Source organism: Symsagittifera roscoffensis, chromosome 8, assembly GCF_963678635.1.
Source record: "Symsagittifera roscoffensis chromosome 8, txSymRosc1.1, whole genome shotgun sequence".
In the NCBI taxonomy this organism is placed as follows: Eukaryota; Metazoa; Xenacoelomorpha; order Acoela; family Convolutidae; genus Symsagittifera; species Symsagittifera roscoffensis.
Window position 1 is genome coordinate 20,087,022 of NC_087069.1, and position 26,554 is coordinate 20,113,575.

The following is a 26,554-nucleotide window of genomic DNA, read 5'->3' on the forward strand; positions in this document are numbered from 1 at the left end:
AAATTCACCGTACAATGTCTGAGAATTCAATCAAATGAAACAAGCAATAGACCATCAAAAACCGAAAAAAATTGACAGACATTTCTATTGCCGGTGAAAAATCAGAAAAAAAATGCTCGAAAAAAGGTAAGTACACAAGAAAAATACAGATATTTTTGTAAACTACAACAGTCTTATTGACTTAAACTGCATAGAAAATATAGGCGAAGCCCCTCTACACAGACACAAGCAATAAACCTCCAAAAACGGCTCTAAAAAGACAAAAACGTAAAAAGGAAATATATCTAAAATAAAAGTTTTCTGAGCCGAATTTGAACCAGTGACCTCGATGTTTAAAACTTTCCACCTTCCCATTTGCTCCTGAATAGATACAAACACTAACCACTTTGAAAGCGGATGACAAGAAAATGTTATTAAATACATGCCATACTACAGTGTACACTTTTATTTTCACTTAGAAAAAAGTGAATTCGTAAGTACAAAAATTTGATTGCTAGCTCGCATGTGTAAACATTGTGAAATATGATCTAAGACTTTCCGCTTAAAATGCCTTAACATTTTCCGCTTGAATCCCTTTTTATAGCTTTGAACTAAAAGTTTAAGCCTTTTATTTAAATTTTTCTCAGCAAAAAGAAAACATTTAGTTTTTAAATGCCGTTTCAATCACGAACTGAAAAGGTTTTAATATGATATATCACTCGACTCATTGCCATGATTATTTGTGATAACTTTTTTTGAGTAGAAAAAAATTTCAAAAAATTTTAAATCCTCCTGAAGACAAATTTCCTAGTCACTTTCAGTGATCGGCACATTTGAAAAATTTCTCTAAAACGAATTGACTTTAGTATAAATAGACCAACAGGGCCCCTACAGCCTCAAAAACCGAACAAAGCTAGACTCGAAGTCGCATGTAAAATTGTAATAGTAACAACGTTTCAAAATTAACTCTTGGGTCTCCTTAAGAGTCATTAGATGGACTTCTACGTCAGTCATGCGAACAATGGCGGTTTAGTAGATATGGTACACCTAACTATCACCCGAAGAAAAAAATAACTTTCCATACTTCAGTTGCTTTAGCAAAAACTAATTCAATTCGCCAGCGATCTTCCGTTATGGTTTGAAATTGCTTAAAAATAGTCTTCAATAACCTGTTGCTTTCTGGGCTTCTTCTTCTGATTCCGTCACTAACAAGCTCACCTGAGCGCATTAAACCTCAATGCATTAATTGACATCTCTGTAAGCATCAATTCTGATGATGCTCCTCGTGAAATTATCGAAAAAAAAAATACAGTAAAATTCATGTTTAATGACCAATTCTGCAGCCATTTCGGTGACTTCAATTGATTCATCCGTGATTTAATGGTCTTTAAAAACGCATGAAGACTCCATACCAGATTCACGTTCTACATTCAACCCCATAAAGATTTGGTAATAACGACAATTTTCGACCGATCAAATGTAATGTTTTCTAGAGAGGCCAACGTGGGCTGCAGGATACGTCGAAAATAGTTGCAATTTCCTTCCCAAAGTGTTCTCCTGAAAACCCTTGATCCACCCCTGATTGTATTTCCGCAGCGACTCAATTTTCGGTTTCAAAACAGCAGTTCAAATATTGTTCCATGCTATTACAAATATAAATTGCGTAAACATTCCTGTCACCAACAACAATGAGAGCAAAGCTACTAATTATTTCAAAACTTTAAACTTATCTAATATTTCCAGTGTAATGGCTTCAAGTGCTAATTTATTTACTCACTTGCTATTTAATTTATCGTCTGTTAGCTAAAAGTTTTTTAATACCGCAATGCCGATATACACTACTTTAAATTCAAGTCGTTTGAAAATATAGGTATAAAAGCACTATGCCCGAAAAAGACTTTTGCCCGCGACAAGTTTTTGCGACATCATCTATAGGTGCTCGGTGAGGTGGCATAATTTGATTGTTTCAATCAGAACATGCTCTTCAGGGCCATATTTTAGCACTCAAATTCTTTGACTCGGGAAATGAATTCAAAATGTCCTGAGTTTCAACCAATATTACTTAGCAACCACATGCCTTAAAAATTATATCGCTCAAAAATAATTTCCATGCCTCAACAAGAAAAAAGATTTGGACATTTTTCCCGGGACAAAATGACATTAAGAAAAAATATCACTTATCCTGCTTTTCTGATACCGTTTATAATTTTTGGAAGTTTCGGCTCTGCGATATTATAATTTCAATGAAGTTCTTTTTAACAAGTTAGTTGTATTAAACTTGCATCGTCATTCATATTCTGTACAGTTTTTTCCTCCTCTTTCGAAATTAATTACAAATTCAATTCGGGAGGTGCTCTTCACATGAACACCATTCATTATTTGGCAATGAATGAACGTAATTTCTGCTAATAATTCCTTTCAAAACTTTCCAGTTAAATTCTTCCAGAAGTTTCGTCTAATAGCACCACGTAATGTTTGCTCAGAGCGAAAACATAGGCACTGGCTGGGATTCGAACCCACTTCTTAACGACTGGGTTTCGCTGCTGTTACTGCTAATAGCACTCGTAGAATTTGATGACTCGTAAACTGAAAGAAGGTACTCGAAAAGTCCAGACAAGTTTGCATTTCCACAAGTTTTCACTTTTTCCAGACAATTTCTGGCGTATCCTACATTCGTATTCCCTAGTGCATTGATAAACTCGGACGAGTTGTATTTCGTTTCTTGACTCAGACTTTCCCAATTTGCGAGAACATTTTGCACCGAAGCCCAGAGCCTCTCAAAATCTGAAGGGTCCATTTTCGGTCGCATATTTCCAATTATATAATTCAAAACATTCAGGCAATCACCAGCATTCGAATTAGAATCATTTCTGCTTTCTGATGCCACGCCATTCTGAACATTATTCTGTTTGTTTTGTGCCCCTGTTATGTTTGCTGTTCCATTAGCCGTATGGCTATCAATTGAAGTTTTAACACCATTAGCCGAACTGTTCATTGAGCCTACAAAACCCCCTTGTTGGTGTTGATTCGGTGAAATGCCATCACCGTTACTTGTAGGTGTTAAGAGCCCATTTTGACCCCGATTAAATGACGAGAAGCAAGGTTGACTAACACTTTGATGCAACGGTGAATTTTCATGCGAATATCCGTTACTCAAATAGCCTTTTGGGGTCAACAACCCATTGCTAGGCAGCGGGGGAGGCATACTATAACCTCCAGGAGCTAATCCATTCTGAGTATGGAAATTTCCATTCGATGAATTCTGGGAAGGAGGAGGTGGTGTTACGTAATGGTTGGGCGGCTGTGATGTAACACCGTAGGTCGATGACATAACTCCATATTGTTGAGGTGATGTAATAACCGTGTTCGGACTGTAATATGACGTGGGATTTGTAGAACCGTTTGTTTGAGACGGCGGCGGTGGTGTGAAAAAATGGTTCCCGTTTTTCATGCCTCCTAACCCATTCGATGTAGGAGCATTGTTTGTCATTAGGGGGTAGCCATTGTTTGATGACATTGTCGGCGGGGGTGTCATAGCATTCATGACTGCTTTTGTCGGGTCGAAAATAGAGAAAGATGACGCTGACAAATTTGCACCTACTTTTGGTTTCGCTCCTGGCGTTTGTCTTCTGAAAGGATTAACAGCAGGTGAATTTTCGCTGGTCGCTGAGTTAATACTGTTACTGCTTCCGTTGTGAGGTCCGTTGTTGTCGGTTGAGAATTGTGAAGCTGAGAGGTCGGGTGGGTCGTTCCATCCACGTGTGGGATTCGAACCCTGACCTCCGGCGACTGAGGTTGATCGCCCGTAATACCAGGCTTCCATATTATATTATACTAACTGAAATATTAATGATCAGGTCAGTAAAGGCTTCATAGATAACTCTTCTATACTAAGTGGATTTGAACTGGGGTGAACAAAGATTCAGTTCTCGTTCTCGAGTGTATTTGGAATTTGAACTTTGTACCGATAGTTGAGAAAATGTGTTTTCTAAAACCTTTTATTTATTCAACTTGACTAGTCTCAAATAAATTTGTCGCAAATCTAAGAGAGGACTTTCACGGGAAATATTAATGAATTGAGGTAAAATTAAAAATATAACAGCGGCTGAAACATTCAGCATGGCTGCGTATGAGTCATCATAAACGGGTCGAAAGACCCTAAAGGGATTAAAATGCACAGGATGTGATGATCACGTGTTGAGGAAGATCAATGTTTACTCCATTGATCGATTAGAAGTACTGCTAACTAGCACAATAATGAAAGAACGAATGAACCTAATAGACACAAGTTATAAACAGTTACATTTTTCCCGATATTTTTTTATTGAAACTGAACTAAGTCAAACTGTCAGAAACAAAAATGTTCCATTCTGAAAATTCATTTTAAAAACGAAATCAGTATTTGAAGAAATTTACCCAAAAACACGTCGAAACTTTGATGCTAATCAATTTTAACATTTTTTATATCAGCTCTTTAGCAAAACCGGAGTTTCCATGAAATTACTTAATGTAACCGTTTATAACTCTCGTTCGAGATGAATCACTTTAAATTAAAATTGAATTAAAAGGAGACTAAAACTGTATATCTAAGACTACAATTTCAATTAGATCGTAAGAAGACAAAAATTATTATCATCTTGGTACACATAATAGAGGAATCTCTCAGGGCACAAAAGTCGATTAGCCAGCCAATCACACTTCAGCATTTAAAACAGTGTAGGAAATAAGCTCGAAAAATGTCTGTTTAGGAAAATTTCAAGGATGTTGATTGGTTGGAAATCGTCCGTAATTCGGCCCTCCTGATAGAAGAAAAACCTGCACATAACATCAGTGCAACTAACAGAATTACTCGAATAGACAAGTCAAGTTCACAATTAAGAGTATTCATTGAGTTAGTTATTTAAGCAGAATAGAATTATATAGTCGAGTTGAAGTTAGACAGCTTACATGTCAAAGATTAAATTACACGCACGGTTGTAATGCCACTTATGGTTTGGTTTCATGTTGATCTATACACATTGAAGAAGTCGAGTAGATATCTGTAAGCGAGGTGGCTTTGTTCATTCAGTTTAAAAATTTTCATCAATAAACGAGCCATTAATACTTCTTAAATATTGATGTTTTTACCTTGAAAACTTGGTTTTTGATAGATGATTTGACGAAAAAAGGCAACGTTTAAACCTCTCGTTCTCTTAATTATATTATATCAGAACAAAACAGAAACGATAAAAAAACTTACCAGATATACGACATTTGACAAGCATAATTTATCAGTGCCGGATGAAATCAGCTCAAGCTCTACGATTAAACTTGACACATCCGTCAATAATTGATAACAAACCACTACCTGGTCTTCTAAAAAATTGGTCTGCGATTCAACTCAAACAAAAAAAAGTTAGAATAACCTCCAAAATCTACCGATTATACGGCAACTCCATTTCATCGTTGATCAATATAGATAAATACAAACTATAATTTATTCTAATTCATACTCTTAAGAACAGACGAATTGACAAAAGAATGACAAAAAGAACGAAAAATTCAAAATTATTATCATCTTCAGATGTTCGCCTTTTTTGGTCTAGTTGGCATACTAATTCCTTTTCAACAATTTAGTATAACGCATTAACAAAGTGGTGTCTATCGATTGGTATATAACGAAAAAAATGGATGTTTAGTTTCTAAACTGGATGGTATAATCGTATAGTCTATTCTATTTCAGTATTCTACTTATAGTTCAGTTTATTAAGAGTAGCACAACTTGTAACGTTATGCCACGTGTCAAACGGCACACAAACACAAATGCACATGTTTTGAAATCCGATTCAAATCCAGCTCTAAAAAAGGATTGATTTGAATTATCTGGAAATGAGACCAAAAAAGAAACCGTTTATTTTTTGAAGAAAGCACTCAATTTTGAACTCAGCGTTGAGTATTGAAAGCAACAAATGAAAAAAAATTACGCAAAAAAGCATTTCTTCGACTACTAAACAAAAAATGATGAGCTATTTTTTGCGCCAATTCCACTTGCACTATTGGATAGCGTATTTTTAGCTTCAAAAGTCAAATCGCTAAAACAAAAAATGAGCTTTAACCAAGTTCAAGACTTTTGATTTTGGCAACCTAAACAAAAATCATACGACATAAATTAACTTTTCATCAAAATATCAGACTGAAAACTAAATAGATTGCATTTGAATCGCTTGCTATTCAAAGAAAAATCTGGTTATATAATGATGATGGGTAATTTTTCCAAAGCCACTTCGTGAATCACAATTTTGCGCCAACACTGAACATTGACAGCAAGATATTATCCACAATTTTGTCAATTAAATCACCTTTCTTGAGTAAATGATAGACGCCCTATAAACTTCCCACTTCAATGAAACCTTTAGGGTCAAATCTGTATATAATTCTGCTTAATTCAAACTTAGAAACTTGAGCGAAGGGGAAGTTATCAAGTCCCATTGTAAAATAGATACAATATAACGTGTTAGAAGGTTCGTTCGAATTGTGATGATTAAGAGTATTCGAGTAAGTGAACAACGTCACAGAAAACAGTGAATTCGCTACCAATTCAAACTCAGTGGGTTTATATTTATAACCAGTACTATAAACCAACACCGTTATTTATACTACACACAAGAAACTTATCCATCACATCACAAGGTAATAAACGCACAATTACTTCGAGTAAGTTGTTGCCTTAGCAACAAGTTAAAATAAAATTCAAATTCTGATATCAAAAATATAAAACATGTTTTTAATTCGCACATTTTTCTTCTAATTTAAAACACTAGCACGCTAAATTACAAGTTCCAATTTAATTCAACTAAATTGATCTACGATTTTTTATCTAATTAAAATGCACGTAATAGCAGCAAAGATTTAGTTTTTAGTTAGATGATATTTAGTGTGATTAATTTGATAGTTCATATCAAACTGGTAAAATCAGTCATCAAAGGTAGATTATCCAGGCTCCTAATTATCTTTAACCAGCTTATTAGTTCTCAAAAATTCCAAAAGTTAGCTCAGAAAAAGACTATCGTACTCCTAAAAAAGTTAAAATTCACCTATATTACTTTCAAATTTTTAAATGAGCCAGAAGTTTAACTATTCAATATTAAACCAGATATTCTACCATCGACCTTTAACAAAAAATTGTTGTATATTTGTCTAAATACTGTGAAGTTTAAAAAGTCACATTTACAATTAATAGAGGAAAGATTTAAAAACAGACACGATTATTTGGTGGTAACAAACCATATATCAAAAATCGAAAAATAACAGCTAAAAATGATTGGAAGAAAAGCTTTCCAATATGTCATAAATAAGTAATAATTAAAAGGGCGATGATGACTTATGAGAACATTAGAAATTCAACATCTGCTATATTAGCACTAAAGAATACATTCAATATTCGGCAAATTGAGCTTTCGGCTTTTTGAAGCAATCATTAGCACAGTTTCTGTCAAATCAGTCGTCGGCTAGGAGAGACGAGGATGGCGAAACACACTCTGCGTTCGTTTCTAACGCGTGATCAGCTACAGATCTGCAGAGTGACTCCAGACTCGAAATCGAATCGACCTGATTAGCCGAATTTGAATGGAAAGCAGAAGATTGCGTTGGCTGGGCCATCGTTGAAACATTGGCATTATTGCAGAAATCGTAATAAGAGGTAATAGATTGCATAGATATGGGTAACATTTGAGACGCGCGTCTCTCAGTAGTTGAATTATTCGAATCAAAATTACCCGAACTGGAGTTTTGATTCAAGTAGTTCGAGCTCATTTGAGCTCCAATGGCAAAGGATTGAGGCATGGCTGTCATTGTCCGACCCGACAACGCAGGGTTCCCGCCAGCAGATTGGGTCCGCAACAACGGTTTATGCAACTGATGGTGTTCCATTCCGATAGCACCAGTTGGGGCGTTCCGATTGTTTCCAGTAACAGCCGCGGTGCACGAAAGAGTGTGCGATAGAGGCTGATGGTGATTGGCTGAAATTGAAGAAGATCGATTTGACGAGCCAATCAGATTCGAGGACCGCATTGCGTTCATAGGCTGAGGTGGTATATGTGCATATGCATTACTGTTGTTATTGTTATTCTGATGATATTGTTCTTGATGATTATGATTCATATTGTTGTTTGTGGTATTGCAGTTGTTGTGGTGGTTCATTGACATCTGGTTTGAGGCGGAGAATTGTTGGAACATTCTCGGGTCACTCAGATACTGAAAAATACACCTCAAAAATAAGTTTCTATCTCCATATTCGATAATTAACACATCTTTCACAAATTGAATCAGGAATACAAAACAAGACTGCTCGTATCAGGGCGAAGCCCTGAATGTTCTGACTGCCTCCTAAGGTTTATGAAGCAGTAGTAACATAAAAAATTAAATGTAATAAAAAGAAAATGAAAAAAAAATTCTAAAAATTGAGTTTTTTTTATGAAATCATCCCCCCACACGCCATATAAAGTACAAAAGAATAGATTTCGCTCCTAGTAACAAATCAATTATGGCAAATGAGCTTCCTTCAACCAATTTGGAATGATTTCTATGACGGATTAAATCTCCGCTTACGCGTTAATAGCGCGAAATATATCGCGCGTTAATTGTTCCAAATTGGCCAAAATGGCAATCTTTAAACCCCCATAACTTTATGAAAAATGATCACAGGTGAAACATCTTTTCAAATTTAAGCTCAGGACAACAAAACCTTTTGAATGATATAAGAAAATTCCGTCAAAAATGGCTAGTTAAAAAGTCGAAATTTGTCTGAAGAAAAAAAAACCCACCCCGAGCACAAATATTCCGTTACTTTCGTATCGAAAGTCGGAACAATTATTCGAATCAAATCTTTCTAAATAGAACGAACAATTCTGACAATTTCAGAAATAATAAAAACTTATGCCTAATAACGCATAAATTAGAAATGCAATCTTTTATGAATGCATAAATTAGAATGCAATGCGTAGCCAACAGACCGTTGGAAAATAGTCAATGGACACAAGGACGCAATAAAAAGGACTTGTTCGAACTTCCAAAATTCGGAAAAAAATTATGGCCTTAAAGCTTTTTGAATTTCAAGAACAATTTATGATTGACAATTTTGGATAAAATAAACCGAATTTAAGAAAACTAGATCAATGGGTAAATTTTTTATTGCGCTCGGAAATCTGAAAACTACAACCTACCTGCGAAACTAGAAGTTTTTTTTCACGTTTTTTTTTTCGCGTTATTTCCGGGTTGGTAATTGTAGAGCGCAATTTGAACTAATTTCAGCAGATGAATTTAAATTGAATTCAAAAAGTGTATTTATATGTAAGTGCATTCATAAACGCATTAATATGTATGAACGCACTTCAGTAATTATTTTTATGACACTTTCCTGAAAAATCAATCATCAAGACCTATATAACTGAAAATGACTTCGTTCTTTTAACCTTAATAAAAAAGAACGCAACCCGAGATTGAGCAAATACAAAAATAAATTGTCCCAGAGTTTTTTTCTGCTAGTTTGTGGATTTTTTGTAGAATAAAACTTTCTGGTCTTTGTTTGTTCAGCCTTTAAATTTTTACACTTAGCTTCGATTGTCAAAAAATCTTTTTTTTTTAAAAAAAAAACGTCTACAGAGAAGCAAGGCTTCACTAAGCAAACGCAGGTAAAAATGGCAAAAAGGAGCTTTCAATTGCAAGAACAAGCACAGATAAGCTTCGAAAAAATGCCACCTACGTAATTGGCTATTGATTCGCTGACGCGATGCTCTTAGACACGATTAGAATTAGAGCAGTACTGCAACAGATACTGCAACAGATACAGCAATTTCGCGCAGCAACAATTTATGCGAGACTGACTTTGTAAAAAATTGAAATCGTTTTCTGTTAAATAAACAATATAAAAATTTTGCCCAATGGTCAGTTCTGCATCAAACTTACCGCGTTTCTGTTCTGATTCGACGTATTCGCAAACGACGCATTCGCAACTAAATTCGAAGATGCAGTTGGAGCAAATCTCTGTCCATTTTGACTTCCAAACATCTTCGCACTTCCGTCCATAAACCCGTTAACTCCTCCCATTCCTGTTCTGTTATACTTCAAACCAAAATCCGGGTTCACTTGAGATGAATTCGAGTTTTTTTGAACATCACTGTAGCCTCTATATACATTTGTATTATTGCGACCCGATCCCACTGCAATGCTTCCGGTACAACCGGCCGCCGGCGTCGGCACTCCTGTGGCCACGTTTCCATTCTGTTGGAATAATCCATAACTATTGCCCATTCCTTGTTGGCAAATATTACTGTGCAAATTGTTGTTATTATGAGGTAGCATTGTATTGCTGTTGTTGTTATACATGGTTGTTGGAATGGATATTTTCCTCGTGTGTGAGAGGTAGGGAGAGGAATTTGAGGCCAGTGCACTGGTTGAGCCGTAGGGGTAGCTGGGTCGTCTGTACATGACTGATGTGTACCCATTTCCCAATGTCCTGAGAAAAACCGATTATTATACTCAGCAAACGTATAGTTCACTGGTAAAAATAGGATTGACATTTGGGTAGTTGTTTGAAGTCAACCTGTATTTTGATATTCAAAATGAGAAGTATCTTAAAAAAGCGTTCTTCAAAAAATTGATATATTTCACTACACGATTAAATATTCAGACTAAGAAAAACGTTGTCGCTCAGAATATTCATTTATTAGACAACTACTCACTTCTGCTGTGCAGATCGAGATATGCGTTGACACTGAGTTCTCCACTGGCTGATCTTCTCCTTCTGAGTCGACGTGAACGCCTGTTACAAAAGAGACAAAATGAAACGAAATAATGCGTCGAGTAGACAAAATAAAACTGATGCTCGCTTATTTAGATTTTATAATTATTCAGTTAGTGCGAATAATGAACCAACAACCATATGATTGCCAACAACCTTCACCTACCACTTGCGCACCAGACCCATGTAATAGTAGACTGGAAATTGTATTATCTTACCGCGTGACCATTGCATCTTTCGAGGACCTGAATGAAAGTGTTGCAGTTGTCCTCATCCGGATGCAGAAGGATCTGACTGCACACTAAAAGATACAAAACACTCATAAATATATCCTCAGGTCTTTAATTAGTGAAAAAACAGGAACTTCGTTTCAAGGTAGAAAATTTGTGCATGCTTAATTCTTTATGGGAGTAGAAGCTCTTGAATACCAAATGAAGCCGCGTATAGCAAACAAAGTCCGTAAAACTGAGGACATTACCGGTGGGTGAAATTAAATGTCTATTCGGTCAAAAATAGAACTTTTATGATAACTAGGGTCTTCTGATTGGCGTTAGAAATGACCAACGCCCACATTGTGGAGCTCAACACAAAGAATAGCTAAAAAAACGAATTTATTTGCAAAAAGCTGAAGAACTTACATTTTCCCAGAACACTGCAAATCAAGCTCGGCAAATCTTCCATTGCCAGCGGATTCTTCTGACACATCTTCGCATCATTATCATCTTCCGATCCATCGCCTGCAGCCTCGCCCGATTCACTCGGTTCGCCTTCAGTATCATCTGAATTCTGCTTCGAAGTCCGCTGATTCTAGAACAAAAATTAGTTTCTACAAAAGAAAACACATTTTCCAAACCAGCAAAAAAATTTTGGTAAGTGAGTGACATAGACAACAGACAGTTAGAAGAGTATTATTAAAAAGATTGATAATTTTGAAAAAACATCACCCAAAAAGCTCTTTGAATTTCAAGATTTTTTATGGTTGATGTTTTTTTTTGTAATAACAGTAACTCAATTTGAGAAAACTCCGAAAATACTTTTTTAGTAACAATCAATCACGTGCCGCTTTCGCTTTGAGAATATGAGCCTACTTTCCCGGCAATTTAGCCAATTGAAAACTGAATGTATATATTTTCAGCAACAAAAACTGCACAAAAAGATGAAAACATGACAAACAGACAGCTGGAAAAATGCCAATTAACGCACGGAAAATGAAAAATGACTGACTTGTTTTTTTTAAAACCTTTCGAACTTCACGAAACATAAATGCCGTTACAGCTCTTTTAATTTCAAAAACAAATTATGATTGAAAAAATAATCAACTCGAACTGAGAAAATTATATCAATAGAAGAAGTTCATACTTTGCTGAGCAATCTAAAAAATTAAAATTCACTTTCAAAACTAGAAGTCGCTCACATTTTTTACGCTATGTGCGCTTTCGTACTTGTAAAACGGTATATGCCTTCACTTCAAAAAAAATAAAAACCTATAATATCAAGTTGGGCATGGACAAAAAGGACCTTTTGCTGAAAAAAAAACCAAAAAAATCAACGACTTATGTTCGCGACCAAGTCTTCTAATTTTTTCACAAACGGGTTAAGATATAAAAACAGAAATATTGTAATTTTTCGAAAGCCCAAACAAATAAGGGGAAAAACGTTTCAACGAAATCTGCAAAAAAAACTGCGTCTCAAAGTAAATCTGCAAAGATAAAAATCTTATTTTCACAAAATGTTTAAATAATTCAAAATCTGCTTAGTAACCATTCGTACTTTCATAGGGAAACACTGGGAAAAAGTTCCACTCAAGCCATGAAAAAACATAGACACTATACTAGAAAACAATAACTTTATTTGGAAAAATTATGAAGACAAACGACAGCCAATTTTCAATTCGAAAAAAATCAGAGAAAGTACAAATTTAACTAAAATTATAGCTGAAAGAAAATCAATGTTTTATACCGTTATTTGAACTAAGCAAAAGTTTCAATGCTAAGGAGAGAGCACCGTCCGAAGAGTTAGTTGGCCTATCTCTTTCAAGATGGACTAAACAACGCAGTAGAAACATTTCTCATACAAAATCCAGAAACATCACTTCGCAATCAATGCGTTCATGATAACTGTTTGAACAATCGTGCGGCAATCGTTGAAGAGGAAACCATACAAAATCAGAATGGTTCTAGAAAAAAACACCCTGACAATTACCCTCTCATAGACATTTTTTGCATGTGGTTTTTTGAAGAAAATCAGCTTTTCTCAGATTATGTTGTTATTGGAGACGAGAAATGGTGAGTCGTCTATGTAGCTCCGACTATGCACAAAATTCGCTAATTGGGGCTATTGAGAACCCCTAATGCATTATCGAGGACCACTGCCAAGGTAAAGCCAAAAATATGAGTTGTGTTGATGCGCTCTAAGGTAACATTTTAGGACAATTTTATTACTCACGCCAGAACAAAAACGTTCTATCATCTCTCTTACAAAAACTTTTCAACTGCATGGGTTAGAAGGCAGTTTTTACTCCATTAGAAAATTCAATTGAGTTCGAGACGATATTATAGACCATCGTTATTCGAAAATAGCAAAGTTCAGTGCTAAGGAGAGATCACCGTCTGAGAAGTTAGTCGACCAACTTCTTTTCAGGATGGCCTACATAAGGCTGTAGAAAGATTTTTCATACAAAATCCAGAAAAATCACTGCGTAAAGCGTGCAAAAACTCTACAATCAAGGCGTCCTTTACAACTCTTTGAAGAATCGTGCGGCATTCGTTGAAGATGAAACATAACAAAAGCAGATAAGTTCAAAAAATTAAACCTAAAACAACTACCCTCTCAGACTTTTTGCATGTGGTTTCTTAAAAAAATGAGTTACTCTTGAGAACGAAAAATGGTGGGTCGTGGATGCAGCTCCAAATATGCACAGAACTTGCGCATTTTGGCTTCTGCGAACCTTAATTACTTTATTGAAAGCCACTGCCAAAGCAGAACCAAATTTATGAGCTAGGTTGGCGTGCTCAGGGTGCCATTTTAGGTCCTTTTTGGTTTGTCGACCAGAACGACCAACCAGTAAGCTACGAAGCTATTGTTGAAAATCAATAATGTCCTCTCCTCGAAAACAGGAGAGCTACGTCGATGCTGGTTTATGCAACACAGAGCACCCACACACCTTGCATAGGGTCACGACATTGCTACCAACCAAATTTGGGGATCAAATATTCAATCAAAAGGCACAACTACCGCGTGCGGCTCAGAAACCTGAGCTGAATATCCAGTTTTGAGGGATGGTCAGGGCTAAAGTCAAAAACGAAAATCTCCGAACTATCGTAGAGCTCAAAATATCGGAAAAACACGTTGTCCATGCCATAACAAGTGCCGAAGTATTAAGGTCAACTCAAAACATTGTAAAATAAATTAAAAAATGTCGCGCAGTGAATGATCGGCATTTTCAGCAACTGCTGAAATGAACATAGCCAATCGAAGATTGGAAAAGAGTAATGAACGCGAGTAAATATAAAAACACACTGACTGTAGAAAAATCTCAGCTTTCGAATTTCAAAGAAAAAATGGATGCCCTTTGAATGGAAACTCTTTGAAATTCTAGAACAAATTATGATGGGCGCTTTTTTGATAACATTAACCCAACTAGAGAGAATTGGATCAACAGCTAAAGCTTTCATTCCGCTGGAAATCTAAAAATGAAATTCCACTTTCGAAACTAGAAATCGTTCACGTTTTTTTTTGCGCCATTTCCACGTTCGTATTTGAAGAGTGCTATTTATGTCACTTTCAGCCAGACTGACCACATGGGGAAAGAGTAAAAAATGACCATCACAATTTTGTAAAAAGTGACCAAAACAAGATAAAAAAGTGACCAAAAGTGACCTTCGCTCTCCAACACTCAAACAAAAAAACCTTCAAGGCGTTCAAAAAACTTAATTTAGCTGTAATTAAACTAAAAAAATTGTTCGATGACAAAGGTAACGAGAAGTTTTCTTGCCGAAAACAACATAGGATGTCCAGAATTCAATGCGAATTTTCCCATTATAAGTTGTCTCGTCTAGATGCAGGGCATAGCGTTTCATAATTCCACAGGTTAACATTTTAGAAAGGTGACTTTGAGACAAAGAGTGACCAAAATGTAACCAAAAAAGACTGGTCACTCATGAGTGACCAAAGTGGTCAGTATGCTTTCAGCAGATGAATTTTAATTGAACTCAAAAAGTGAATTAACTAAGTGCATCAATATTTTAATTCTTTTTCCTGAAAAAAAATCAGCAAGCCCTATATGAAAGTCTTCACTACGTTCATTATTCTTAAAAACTTTATTTTAAAATGTTTTACAGAAATATTCAATTATCAATCGATTCATACCATATTCAAAACGATCGGTTTTGAAGTAAAGAAATGGCAGCGTTTCCAAAATGCGCATAATTAAAAAAAACATACTATGTAAAGCATGAAGCAATCAGTTGATGGCGCAAAAAAAAATCCTTAAATGATGCACAAAAATTCATAAACTCAGTTACCTCCACCAAAAGTATGTGACAATGACAGCCGATTTAAGATATCTTGACAGAAAAACTTGACACCAATAGAAAAAAAATAACTATTTTGTTTTTATCCAGTTCATTAGAGACGTTATGAGATTGATTTTGAGAATTTAGCCAAAATTAAAAAATATCAACAGAATTAGGCAAAATCTGAATCATTTCAGGAAATAAGCCGACAGATTTAAAGAAGACAGTTTTTAAAAGCCATTAATCAACCAAACATTTTCTGAAAAAAAACGAACATTGCAAGAACGATTAACATAGACAGCAAAATAACAAGCAAATAAATAGTCTTGTACCCGGTTGTAATATTCTAGCACCTGGCTAATCACAAAAGTAAAGAAACTATAAATCAAATCAAATATAAATTTGAGCGACATTGTTTCAGAAAAAAAACACACGACCTGCATAAGACTTATCATTTCGTACATTGACTAACAAATGGAACGAAAAATAAACAATTAACGACGAGGAAATTTTTCCTAGCTCACATTCTCAATTAATTTCTTTTTCAATAAAAATCAAGTCAATTTCAGCCAAACTACTTGAAAACATACCTGATTCTGATTCGCAGTGGTCTGTGTGTTGCCGTCTCCGCAGTATTTGATTGGAGTGTTCACTATTAGTTTGAGGTCGCACAACAGTTGTTTCACATTGCCTCCACAGTCCACGGCGTCTTTTTCCATCTGCCTCAATTCTTTCGACCTTGAAAAACAACTGTGTGTTAGTTTTGTCCAAATTTTCTGGTAGATTTTGGAAACCACAATTGATGCGAAAAAATTTATACCCTGTTCATGGATGGAATCAATCAATATCTTATATTTTTAGTTTAAAAAAATTAGTTTTTTTTTCTCCAAAATGCAACTCTCCAAAATGCAATTTAGTTTTTTATGCAACTCTGGAAATGAAATAATTACAATCTATTTCTTTCATTCAATTTGATTAATGAGGTCACACTTTTTAACATTTAGCACCAGGATTTTGACAATTGATTTTTGATACTCATTTTTCGAACAGAGGGATTAGTGTGGATTAAGGCCACTAACTTAACTTTGGTCTGTAAAATTTTCCCCAGAATCTACAACGATCTTTTGAAACCATGGTTTTGAGCTTAGTTTAAACAGCTGACTTCTTTTGCGAGTTAAACCTTCCCAGCCGACAGTTGGAAAACTGCCACGGAACTCAGGAAAGACTGATTTATAGAGTAAAGTATAAATCAAATCGACCTATAAAAGTGTCGTCAATACGTTCATTCACACTTAATAAGATGAAGAAACCAGAAGAGAAAACGAAACGAAACCCGCTGTTGATGAAGGAGATGAGGCCACAACAACAAAAACAAACCTCTCATTCAGTTTGGTGACTGAGATCACAATCTTGTGTCTGGCTCCTTTGGTCACACCCAGAGCAGTCAGTTTCTCATCGTCCAGACTCAGCATCTCCTCATAGCTGAACTGACTGAACATGGCAGAGTACTTGTGCAGACGAAGACTCTTCAGCCATACTGGAACATCTGCAACAAATTAATGGATTTAAGAAAGCTGAAACATCTGGAATATATCAATGAATTTCAGAAGAGGGTCAGCTGGCTTTGTGGCTCTTTTCGACTTACCTATTTAAAATTTCGATGAGTTTTTTTCAAAGTTATCATTTTGCAATAAATTACAATTATTTGGGCCATACATACGGGAGATATTCTCAAGACAAGAAGTGAACACATGTTACTTTTCCGTCTCTCGACTATCCAAAAGTGACCAATTTTTTAAGTAATAGGTCTTCACTTAAACGGTCCAATTTTTCAAGAACATAGCCAATCGAGCATCGGAAAAGAGTAATGAACGCAAGTAAACAAAAAAACACTGACTTTCTTGAAAAAATCCTATCTTTCGAGTTTCAACGAAAAAATGGATGCCCTTTAAGCTCTTTAAACTTCTAGAACAATTATGATTGTTCTAAAGATCAGTGAGCTTTTTTGATAAGATGAACCCAGCTAGAGAAAAGTTTTCATTCCGCTGGAAATCTAAAAATTAAATTCCAGTTTCGAAACTAGAAATTGTTCACGTTTTTTCGCGCTTTTTTCACGTTCGTACTTGGAGAGTGCTGTTTACGTCACTTTCACCAGAATAATTTCAACTGAACTCAAAAATTTCATGTATACATAAGTGCATTCATAAATACACCAATATGTATGAATGCACATCTGTAGTTATTAGAGACTTTAAGACTTTTCCTGAAAAAAAAACTTAAATCAGCAAAAGCTATATAAGAGTCTTGACTACTTTCATTACTCTTAATCAGAACATATATAAAAAGTATTGAGAAAAATTGCACATGATAGGTTAAATGAAAAAAAGTAACCATTATAATTAGACTCTTGCGTTGAAAAAATCATGCGGTTTTGTTGACTTATTTTGATGTAAAAATGCGATTAGCAAAACAGCCAGGCATTATTTGAAAGCTACGAATTCAAACAATTCGGCATCAGCTTTAAGCTTATTATCGCAGTAACATCAAAGCAAGTATCAAGTATTGCATTCTTATATGCGGCTGTTTTACTTTTTCCTCCTTGCTGCCTATTTTTATCCTTCAGAAAAAGATATTGAATTGAAATGTTTTAGAAAGCGTGATGACCACTCAGAAGACATTCAAGTGAAAATTTAGCTGCTACCAGTGCGTGAGCTTTATGCCTACGAGCCACTAAAAGTCGTACCGCGATCTATAAAAAATTTTCATAGTGAAGATTTTTGAAAAAATCGTAGTTTAGTTTTCAAAATCCATTACGAGCAATATGTAGGGGGTAAACCTAACATGCTGAAAGAAACATTTAGCGTAAAACATTTTGAAAGGCAATATATAGTCTACCGGGGAGCTGGACAAATTAATTTGCTTAAAACGAGGAGCCGTTCCAAAAAAGGATTAGAAAAAGCAAATATTCCAAAAGTAAAAGTTTTAACCATAAACTTAAAAATGGATACTTCTAAGTAACGAGCTGGAAACACAAATTTTTAATATCAAGGAATTACAATACCTTGGAAAAAGCTACAACCGTGGATTGCGATTTATATGGTGAAATATGGCGGCCCAGAGCCTTTTTAAATTGTGGGGATATGATAACTTGTGTGACTTTTTTGAAATTCCTCGACAATTTTTTCGAACAGAACCAAAACAATGTTTTTTTTTAAAAAATCCTGTTTACAACTAGTGGTGTTTGGTAAACATTAGTCGTAGTGCTGTGTTTAGCGGTTTTCATAATGATTTATTCGTTCCTTTGTTCATGATGCTGTCTACCATTGATGCGCTATTCAAGGTTTTTTTTACTAGCCTCATAAATTTTACTATCCCCCGGTCCTGCTCAATGCCGAATCAACAGTGGGGAAAGTGATGTGATCAAATTCGCCATAGCCGGTCCCACCTTGAGGAGGCGGATGACACTGGGACCCCTCCAACCGTGACAGACGTGGGATTCGAACGCACGATTCTCATGTTGAGAGACCTGTGCCTTACACCACTCGGCCACGGCTGGCCCACCCTCAAGGTCTCGTTAGCGGGCCCTTCCGATGAGTTATTATTCTGATGAATTTCGGAAAAATAAATTCTTCTTTCTAACCGTTTAAGGCTCAAGCTTATTTGTCTCATATTTTTCAATACCGAATTCTGTTAGCTAACAAAATTTTCGGCAATCCGTCCGGTTTACCCGAGAGATCCTTCCAAAATTATATGAAGATACTCATCAAACTTAATTCGTATAAGCAGCCATTAAACTCATTCAAAAGAAGCAAAAGAGCTCAGAGGTAAAGGTGCACGTAGCATACACAAGCAAAAGGAGCAAAAAAAACGCAGGAAAGAATGTATACGCATTTTAAGTTAGCCCGGAAAATATAACGTTCGATTCAAACTCCTGCTGCTAATGCGATAAGCGCAGGCATTAACGAAGGCGCTTGATTTTACTCAACAACCAATTTCGCTAGTTTCTAGCATTAATGTTCATTAAGTTGCTTAAACACTTTCTACATCAAAAAGAAATTTCTGAATGAACCTCAAGAATTACCTTTCATTCCTGATCTGTCCACTTCCTTCGACGTACACCCTCCAGACGATGATGCTTGCCCTCCATTGCCTACACTCATAATCGCATTCTCACACGTCTCCACTAGACTACCTGTTGACCCCCCGTACGAACTGTCGTAGTCTGGGCTAGTAGAGAGTGGGGTGGGGGGAGTTGGCACTTGAAAGTTTGTAGCGATTGCACCATTGGCGGGGTGTTGTGCGTAGTAATTATATGGCATATGCAATTGTTGGCTGTTTGTATTGCTTACGAAAGCTGAAAAAAGAACGCCTGGTCAGTTTCGAGTGTCTACAAAACTTGACTCAGACAGATTTAAACATTTTCAAACAACTTTTTAAGTAATTTTTGACTTTCTTCAGGTAAAACCGAAGCCCATTGCTTTAAAATCAACACGTAGCATTCAAATAGGTAATTTTTTGCTGGATCCAACATTAATACCAAAATGATATGATTCCTTTAGATAAGAGTAGTTTCTATTTTTATACTATAACTTATCAGAGTATTAATTTCGAGCAAGATTTGAAGCATATCTGACGTACATGGAGGTGCGGATAGAGTGGCTGAAATTGGCAAGTGTGTGTTGGCTGAGGATGACACTCCATTGGCCTCAAAGTCACGCATATTGCTGTTCTGTTCACTGCTGCTCTTTGAGCACTTTCCGTTTTCTATATTTAACCTCCTAAACAAAAATAAATAAATCAAAATCCTGATTTAAATTCAAATTTTCTCGCAAAAGTATGTTCTAGGAAGAAAAGGAAATCAAGAAATTCTAAACGCCAGATCAATAGACCGTTATGCATACGCTACGTAAAACATAAGGTAAAGATATATCCCTATATCAAGACATTGGAAACAGCAGGCAAGTTCGATTTTTGCCATTTTCAGGAAAAAACCAGGCGTACTTTTTACAATTACTTTTTCGCCGGACCAAGTATCAAATCTGCGCCATTTATTGCGACAATCTTATCGACTTACTCTAGCTTGAAAGAGAGATCTGAGAACTTCTCTGAGCCGCCTCCATTATTCATCTGATCTAAAGCTAAAAACAAATGCGACAGAGAGCCTCGTTGTTCACTGTTTAGAGCGGGGTGGATCAAAGCGTAACTCATCAACTGCCGACACTCTTCCAAGTTCTTTGCGTTCTCTAGACACAAATCGATGCAAACAGGGATGAGTTCCGTGAACACGGTGGATGCTTCGGAGCTTTCGGGTTTGAGAAGAGGAAGTAGAGACAGAAGTTGAAAAACTGAAGAGTGGTCTTTCATATCCAAGGATTTCAGATGTTCTAAACAATTGAACAAATATGTTGCTAATACTTACGCAGAAATTAACTCATTAATTCTTCCCTCATTAGACCAGGTCAAAATACCTATCAGGATTTGGCTGATTAATGTGGTTGCGTTTCAATGAAACAACCAAATTCATAAAATAACCGCCTCACGGCTAAGCTTATCCTGGGTGTACATATTTATTTTAGAAAATTAGAGAGCTTTTTGGTGTCATACGCCTAATCAGTTTTGTCCAATTTGACCGCTCAATGACTGCCCGAGTCAGCTGATGAAAAATTATAAGCGTAGCATAAAGACAAAACGTGTGTACTCAATGAACATCTTCATTCTTTGACCATGTATAGTATACTTGCCTATGCTGTTAGCAAGAGACTCAAGGTTCGAAAGCTGACTCGATCCACAAGCCAGTGACTGCTCCAATACCATCATGACAAATTTGGTTTGCTTAAAATTCAATCTTTTGATCAAAGAAAATAAAACAACTGTCTGCTCACACTCATTCCATGAATTAAACCAGTTGGTAATTGAATCAACTTGTTCTCTGTAGACGTTCGCAGAAGACCGATTAACTGTCAAATCGCCCATATCGGTCTTAAACAAAATCGCTTATGCGAAAAAAAAGCAACAAACAGAAAAAAAATACAATTTCATGTTATTTGAAAGCAGCCCTTCCGCAATGTGCCTTTCAACCAGAATAATGTGCGGCCATTGAACACACGTTTTATGTGAATGAAAAATTAGGAAAGCTAATCGGAAAAATATCAATTTGCAGGCAAGACACGATTGTTACAGCTTTAAGGTTACTGCCAAAATACCCCCTCCCCCCCCCCCCCCCAATATAGATTGAAATTGGTGCTCCCCCATGATAATGTCTCTGAACGCCTAAAACACGATATTAGCCTAAATGTTGTGATAAACTTATTAGATAGTCTTTTTCATATTAAATGTCTGGTGCTACGACGAGCTCAAGATTGGCCTCTAAAAGTCATGAGTGTTGCACCATGTGTTCCAAGTCAGTGGGGGAAAACTGGCTGATGTGCGAGGGCTGCGAAAAGTGGACGCATAGCTCGTGTATGGGATACTCTCATCATATCTTCAAATTTCTGGAGAGGACCGCAAATGTAAAGTTTCTGTGCAATGAATGCCTAAGTGCTGATATTCGTCCAAAATCTACCGTGGATGTGGGCGAGCTGTCAAAAGGCATTGTGTGCCAGTCGGTCATATTTGGAAGTTTGACCTTGAGCAACGCAAGAAACATGATTTTGTGGTGAAATGGAATTTTTCAAAAATTCGAAGTGAGCATTTCATGCTCAAGTTTCTCGCATGAAATGCTCTTGCATGAAAGTTTCTCGCATGAAAATCTATTCTCTTCATGCGAGAAACTTTCTCGCATGAAAGTTTCTCGCATGAAAATCTATTCTCTTGAGTAGATAAAAATCATCATCTCCATCGAAGATGGATCAACCCTTTCCCCCCAACTCTTAGCACCTCATCCTTGTCAAAACTAATCCAAATATCAATTAAATTCAAGTCAGGACATGACAGGATGCTAAAAGTTCATATGAGTCAATAAAAGTTTTCCGTCCCGAGACCCTTCCGGATTCTTGAATCCGGTGAATCAAGCTCCTTAAGTTCGATTTCACGACAACACGGAAGGCTGGTTTCTTACCCTTCACCGTTGTTCGCAACGTCCTTGCAACTATTGTAGCAGCACAATAGTTGCAACTCGGAACGTTCTCTGCAATCTGCTGCTGTTTTTCTTCAATTTCGACTTCTTCAATTTCGATAAAGTTGTTCTCGTCAGCGCAACTAATGTTGTTGTGTTTTTTCTCTCGTTTCTTGTTAAAATGGCCGTTTCAGCATTTCTCAGAAATGTGACGTCATCATTCGAATTTTTGAAATTTTAAAATACTAGAATATTCCAGCCTTCACCGTTTGGCTAAACGTTCCAATAACGCCCTTAGTTCTTAAAAAACACCAATCCGGAAGGCTTACTGCTAAAATTCCGAATTCTGCAGAGATTGCATTTTTGACATTCTGGTCGAATGTCACAAAAGAATATCGGAAGAACCGAACTACAATCGCGGGAAAGTAGTCGAAAAAGCAGCGGGGAATTGCTATTCGCAATTTCCAGATATAAGATTATACGAGAGTAGAGCTGTCTCATTCTTAACAGAAAACAGAGTGATCGCGAGTGGAGAAGAAAGCGAACCAGTATTGGACCAGAGTGAACCTTCGATGGAAAGAAGGAAAACCGAAGACTCCCAATGGTCCAGCCCAAAAACTCATTTCTCAAGCTGGAATTTATTCATTTAAAACTCCTCGAGTCAAACTTAATTCCTCAGTTATTCTAGAGTTGCTTGTTAACTTAGTTACTCAAATTCTAGAATGTGCCGGTATGTGAGTACCCAATTTAAATTTCTTGAGTGTGTTTTATATTGTTATGTTGAGGAAAGAAAAGTTTTAGGTTGATCCATCTGAAACGGACCAAGGTCCACTGTCTAATAAAAAGTAAATATGCGGATTGTTCCGACCCTGTTTTTAATGGCGTTCGCGTGTTTTAGTTATTTTGAGACTTAAGTATGGGGACGTTCTTATTTTCTAGAGTTGGGGGTACTTTGGTAGTGGCCTTTAGGCTGTAACAAATGTTTTAGTCTCATGTCGCAAGTGAACCGAATTGGCTCCGACCGTTTGAGGTAGAATAACACAAGAGATAGTGTCCCTGACTCTTGCGCTAATGTTATAGGGCCTATTTTTCCTTAACCTCATATGTGAATTAAGTAGGCGACTGTTACATAGTGTTCTTATGGCGCTCCTGGGTGTATTTACGACATCAAGACTACAGGATTAAACCCACTTGACACAGCTCCGGGCTACTTGCCCATTCTAGAGTACCGGTGGTACGGTTCAGCGGGAATAGGTAAACCTTCCGGTTGTACCGTGATAGCTTTTTAAGAAAACTCGAGAAAGTTTCCGGGCACGCTCTCCGAACGAGGCCTAGCTAACCGAGTAAGAGGGGGTAACTAGGGGGACAAAAAACGAGCAAAAGAGGAAAAGCAAAAAAAAAAGAATAGAAAGAGGAACAAAAAAACCATAAAACTTGCTCAATTCGAATTTTTTAAAAATTGCATTTCACATTAAAATCAAGACAACATTTTTCTCAAGGTCAAACTTCCAAATATGACCGACTGGCACATACTCCCCGGACTCAAGATCGATGTCCTCATCGCGTGTCGTCGTCTGTCAGTGAGCCCCCAGAATGTTGAGTGCGGCTCAAGATACGGCGTCAGTGGTCATTTACAGAAGTTTGCAGGAAATTGAAGTTTATATACACCCCGAAATTCACAATAAAAAGTAAATATGCGGATTGTTCCGACCCTGTTTTTAATGGCGTTTGCGTGTTTTAGTTATTTTGAATCTTAAGTATGGGGACGTTCTTATTTTCTAGAGTTGGGGGTACTTTGGTAGTGGCCTTTAGGCTGTAACAAATGTTTTAGTCTCATGTCGCAAGTGAACCAAATTGGCTCCGATCGTTTGAGGTAGAATAACACAAGAGATAGTGTCCCTGACTCTTGCGCTAATGTTATAGGGCCTATTTTTCCTTAGCCTCATATGTGACTTAAGTAGGCGACTGTTACATAGTGTTCTTATGGCGCTCCTGGGTATATTTACGACATCAAGACTACAGGATCAAACCCACTTGACACAGCTCCGGGCTACTTGCCCATTCTAGAGTACCGGTGGTACGGTTCAGCGGGAATAGGTAAACCTTCCGGTTGTACCGTGATAGCTTTTTAAGAAAACTCGAGAAAGTTTCCTGGCACGCTCTCCGAACGAGGCCTAGCTAACCGAGTAAGGGGGGGGGGGACTAGGGGGACAAAAAACGAGCAAAAGACAAAAAGCAAAAAAAAAGACTAGAAAGAGGAACAAAAAAACCATAAAACTTGCTCAATTCAAATTTTTTAAAAATTGCATTTCACATTAAAATCAAGACAACATTTTTCTCAAGGTCAAACTTCCAAATATGACCGACTGGCATATACTGCCCGGACTCAAGATCGATGTCCTCATCGCGTGTCGTCGTCTGTCAGTGAGCCCCCAGAAAGTTGAGTGCGGCTCAAGATACGGCGCCAGTGGTCATTTACAGAAGTTTGCAGGAAAATGAAGTTTATATACACCCCGAAATTCACAACCATGCAAAATTGTCACATTATCGCTAAACAGTGATCAGAATATGCATACACCTGCTGCCTGAATTTCCGTTTTGTAAGCTAATGATTGAAAATTCTTTTGTTTTACCCATTCAGAAAAATGTCATGCAGCATTTTGATTTATATAGTAGGCATATTATACTAGTAACAATAATTTTCCAAGCTCAAGAGTTCCTTTCACCAGATCTCACTCAAGTTCGCTCTTTGGTCCTCCGGCACAGCTCCCAGGACACTTGGGTATCGAGAAGGCTTTGTCAATTACCACCCTCTGACTGGATGCTTCCACCATCGCCATATGTAAGGGGTAGTGGCTTCCACACAGATTGGCCATTACCGATCCCAGTAGAGAATTTGCATTCGTTGGCAAACTGTAAGCTTCACTCACGGGAAATGCCATCTCCGCCTCAAGAACCATCTTCCATCCTCTGATGTGCTTTTGGGCCATCTGCAACACTCCAGGCCATGATTCCACGCTAAACGCCGTCACTAGTTGGTGTTCGGTTTCTAGCATCTCCAGTGATTGCAAGCTGCACGTCCTCGAGAAGAATTCCAACGCCGTCGCTATGTTCACCGTGGTGCTCGTATAGCACTCAGCTACTATCTGCACCTCACTTTTCTCCTTCTCCGTGATGTCTCTAAACCACGTGGCTAGGTCATCCTTCTGAAACGATTGTATTCTGACGCAGGATCGTCCATCACAGGCATGTTCTCCACCTCCACACACCAGGTCCAGACAACTACCCGGTTCCATTTTCTTCACTAGCTTTTCTTGTTTGCCCGTCGTTTCCTCGATTCCTTTCGCTGAGGTAAGATTAATTTGTGCACCACGTTCAGATTCCCCAAATCTTCTTCCTTCGCTGGTGACAGTCTCACTCGCTCCGTGATTTCTTCAATCAAACTCGCGTGTGGATGAGGGCACCAAGAGGGTCAGAGCAACTTACAAACAATCCCCAAATTTGTGACCAACATGTCTGTTAGAGTGCGGCCTGCTGATCACCACTAGCATATTCTTGAGTAACAGACTCCGTCGGATCGATCTCGATGGTTTTCTCCGTCCACAACTTCAACAATTCTGCCACCTCAAAATTCATGTAGGCAGTTCCGGCCTCCGAATCCAAAAAAAAGGTTGTAAGCTATTCCCATTACTCCAAACACATATTGATAATCTCCACGTTTTGTGGGTTTCGCATAATCTTCTGCTCGGACCAAGCTACGATGTACGTCGTGCCCCTCCTCGATTTTCTTGTTGTAGAACCTCCGTATTTCATCAAGTTTCCCATGGCTCTCTAGAGACTGCCTCGAGCTCTCTTCTTTTTCCGATTCCAGTGCCCTGGTGTACGTTCAAGATAAAAATGGAGACTCTCCTTTCCAATTTTAGTTCCCTTCGCTTTTTGATAGCAAATTTGTACAGTAGTGTCGGTTATCACTGACATAATCCACTTCAAGAAACAAGTGGCATCTTTTCTTCTCGCTAGGCTTAATCCCGACTTGTCTCGAGCAATATGTTGCACCAGCATTTGGAACACCTGGAGATTCTCTCCGCCCAGTTTAAATTTATTGTGCGAGGTCAACGCTTCCAATGCCACTCCCGCAAGACTCCACGTGAACATCAACTATCCTGCCGTTCGGACAAAAGGATTCGCCATCAATGGCAACTCATCGCATCTTCAAAATACTCAAGCAGC

The 26,554-nt window shown here is 37.3% G+C and overlaps 2 protein-coding genes across 2 annotated transcripts; both read right to left on the reverse strand.

Moving 5' to 3' along the window:
- Window positions 1-1,600: 1,600 nt before the first annotated feature.
- On the reverse strand, window positions 1,601-5,819 carry LOC134853148 (GATA zinc finger domain-containing protein 7-like). Its single transcript, XM_063869100.1, has 2 exons — window positions 5,219-5,819; window positions 1,601-3,817 (listed from the first exon to the last, which is right to left on the reverse strand). Exon 2 carries the CDS (start codon window positions 3,800-3,802, stop codon window positions 2,459-2,461), a length of 1,344 nt encoding a protein of 447 aa, XP_063725170.1. The 5' UTR covers window positions 3,803-3,817; window positions 5,219-5,819; the 3' UTR covers window positions 1,601-2,458.
- A 1,268-nt stretch (window positions 5,820-7,087) lies between these two features.
- LOC134853255 (protein Smaug homolog 1-like) lies at window positions 7,088-21,245 on the reverse strand. Its single transcript, XM_063869228.1, has 11 exons — window positions 21,012-21,245; window positions 20,345-20,654; window positions 19,909-20,048; window positions 19,352-19,624; window positions 16,648-16,816; window positions 15,861-16,008; window positions 11,395-11,563; window positions 10,975-11,057; window positions 10,698-10,777; window positions 9,922-10,471; window positions 7,088-8,211 (listed from the first exon to the last, which is right to left on the reverse strand). The coding sequence occupies exons 1-11, from the start codon at window positions 21,241-21,243 to the stop codon at window positions 7,456-7,458; spliced, it is 2,910 nt and encodes a 969-aa protein (XP_063725298.1). The 5' UTR covers window positions 21,244-21,245; the 3' UTR covers window positions 7,088-7,455.
- Window positions 21,246-26,554: the final 5,309 nt, after the last annotated feature.

Bases quoted from the DNA above. Each gene is read 5' to 3' on its own strand.
- LOC134853148 (XM_063869100.1), bottom strand. From the start codon at position 3,802: ATGGAAGCCTGGTATTACGGGCGATCAACCTCAGTCGCCGGAGGTCAG.
- LOC134853255 (XM_063869228.1), bottom strand. From the start codon at position 21,243: ATGGGCGATTTGACAGTTAATCGGTCTTCTGCGAACGTCTACAGAGAA. The intron at 20,049-20,344 runs GTAAGTCGATAA...ATTTTTGTTTAG, and splicing joins GATCTCTCTTTCAAGCTAGA to GAGGTTAAATATAGAAAACG. The intron at 19,625-19,908 runs GTACGTCAGATA...TTCTTTTTTCAG, and splicing joins CACTCTATCCGCACCTCCAT to CTTTCGTAAGCAATACAAAC.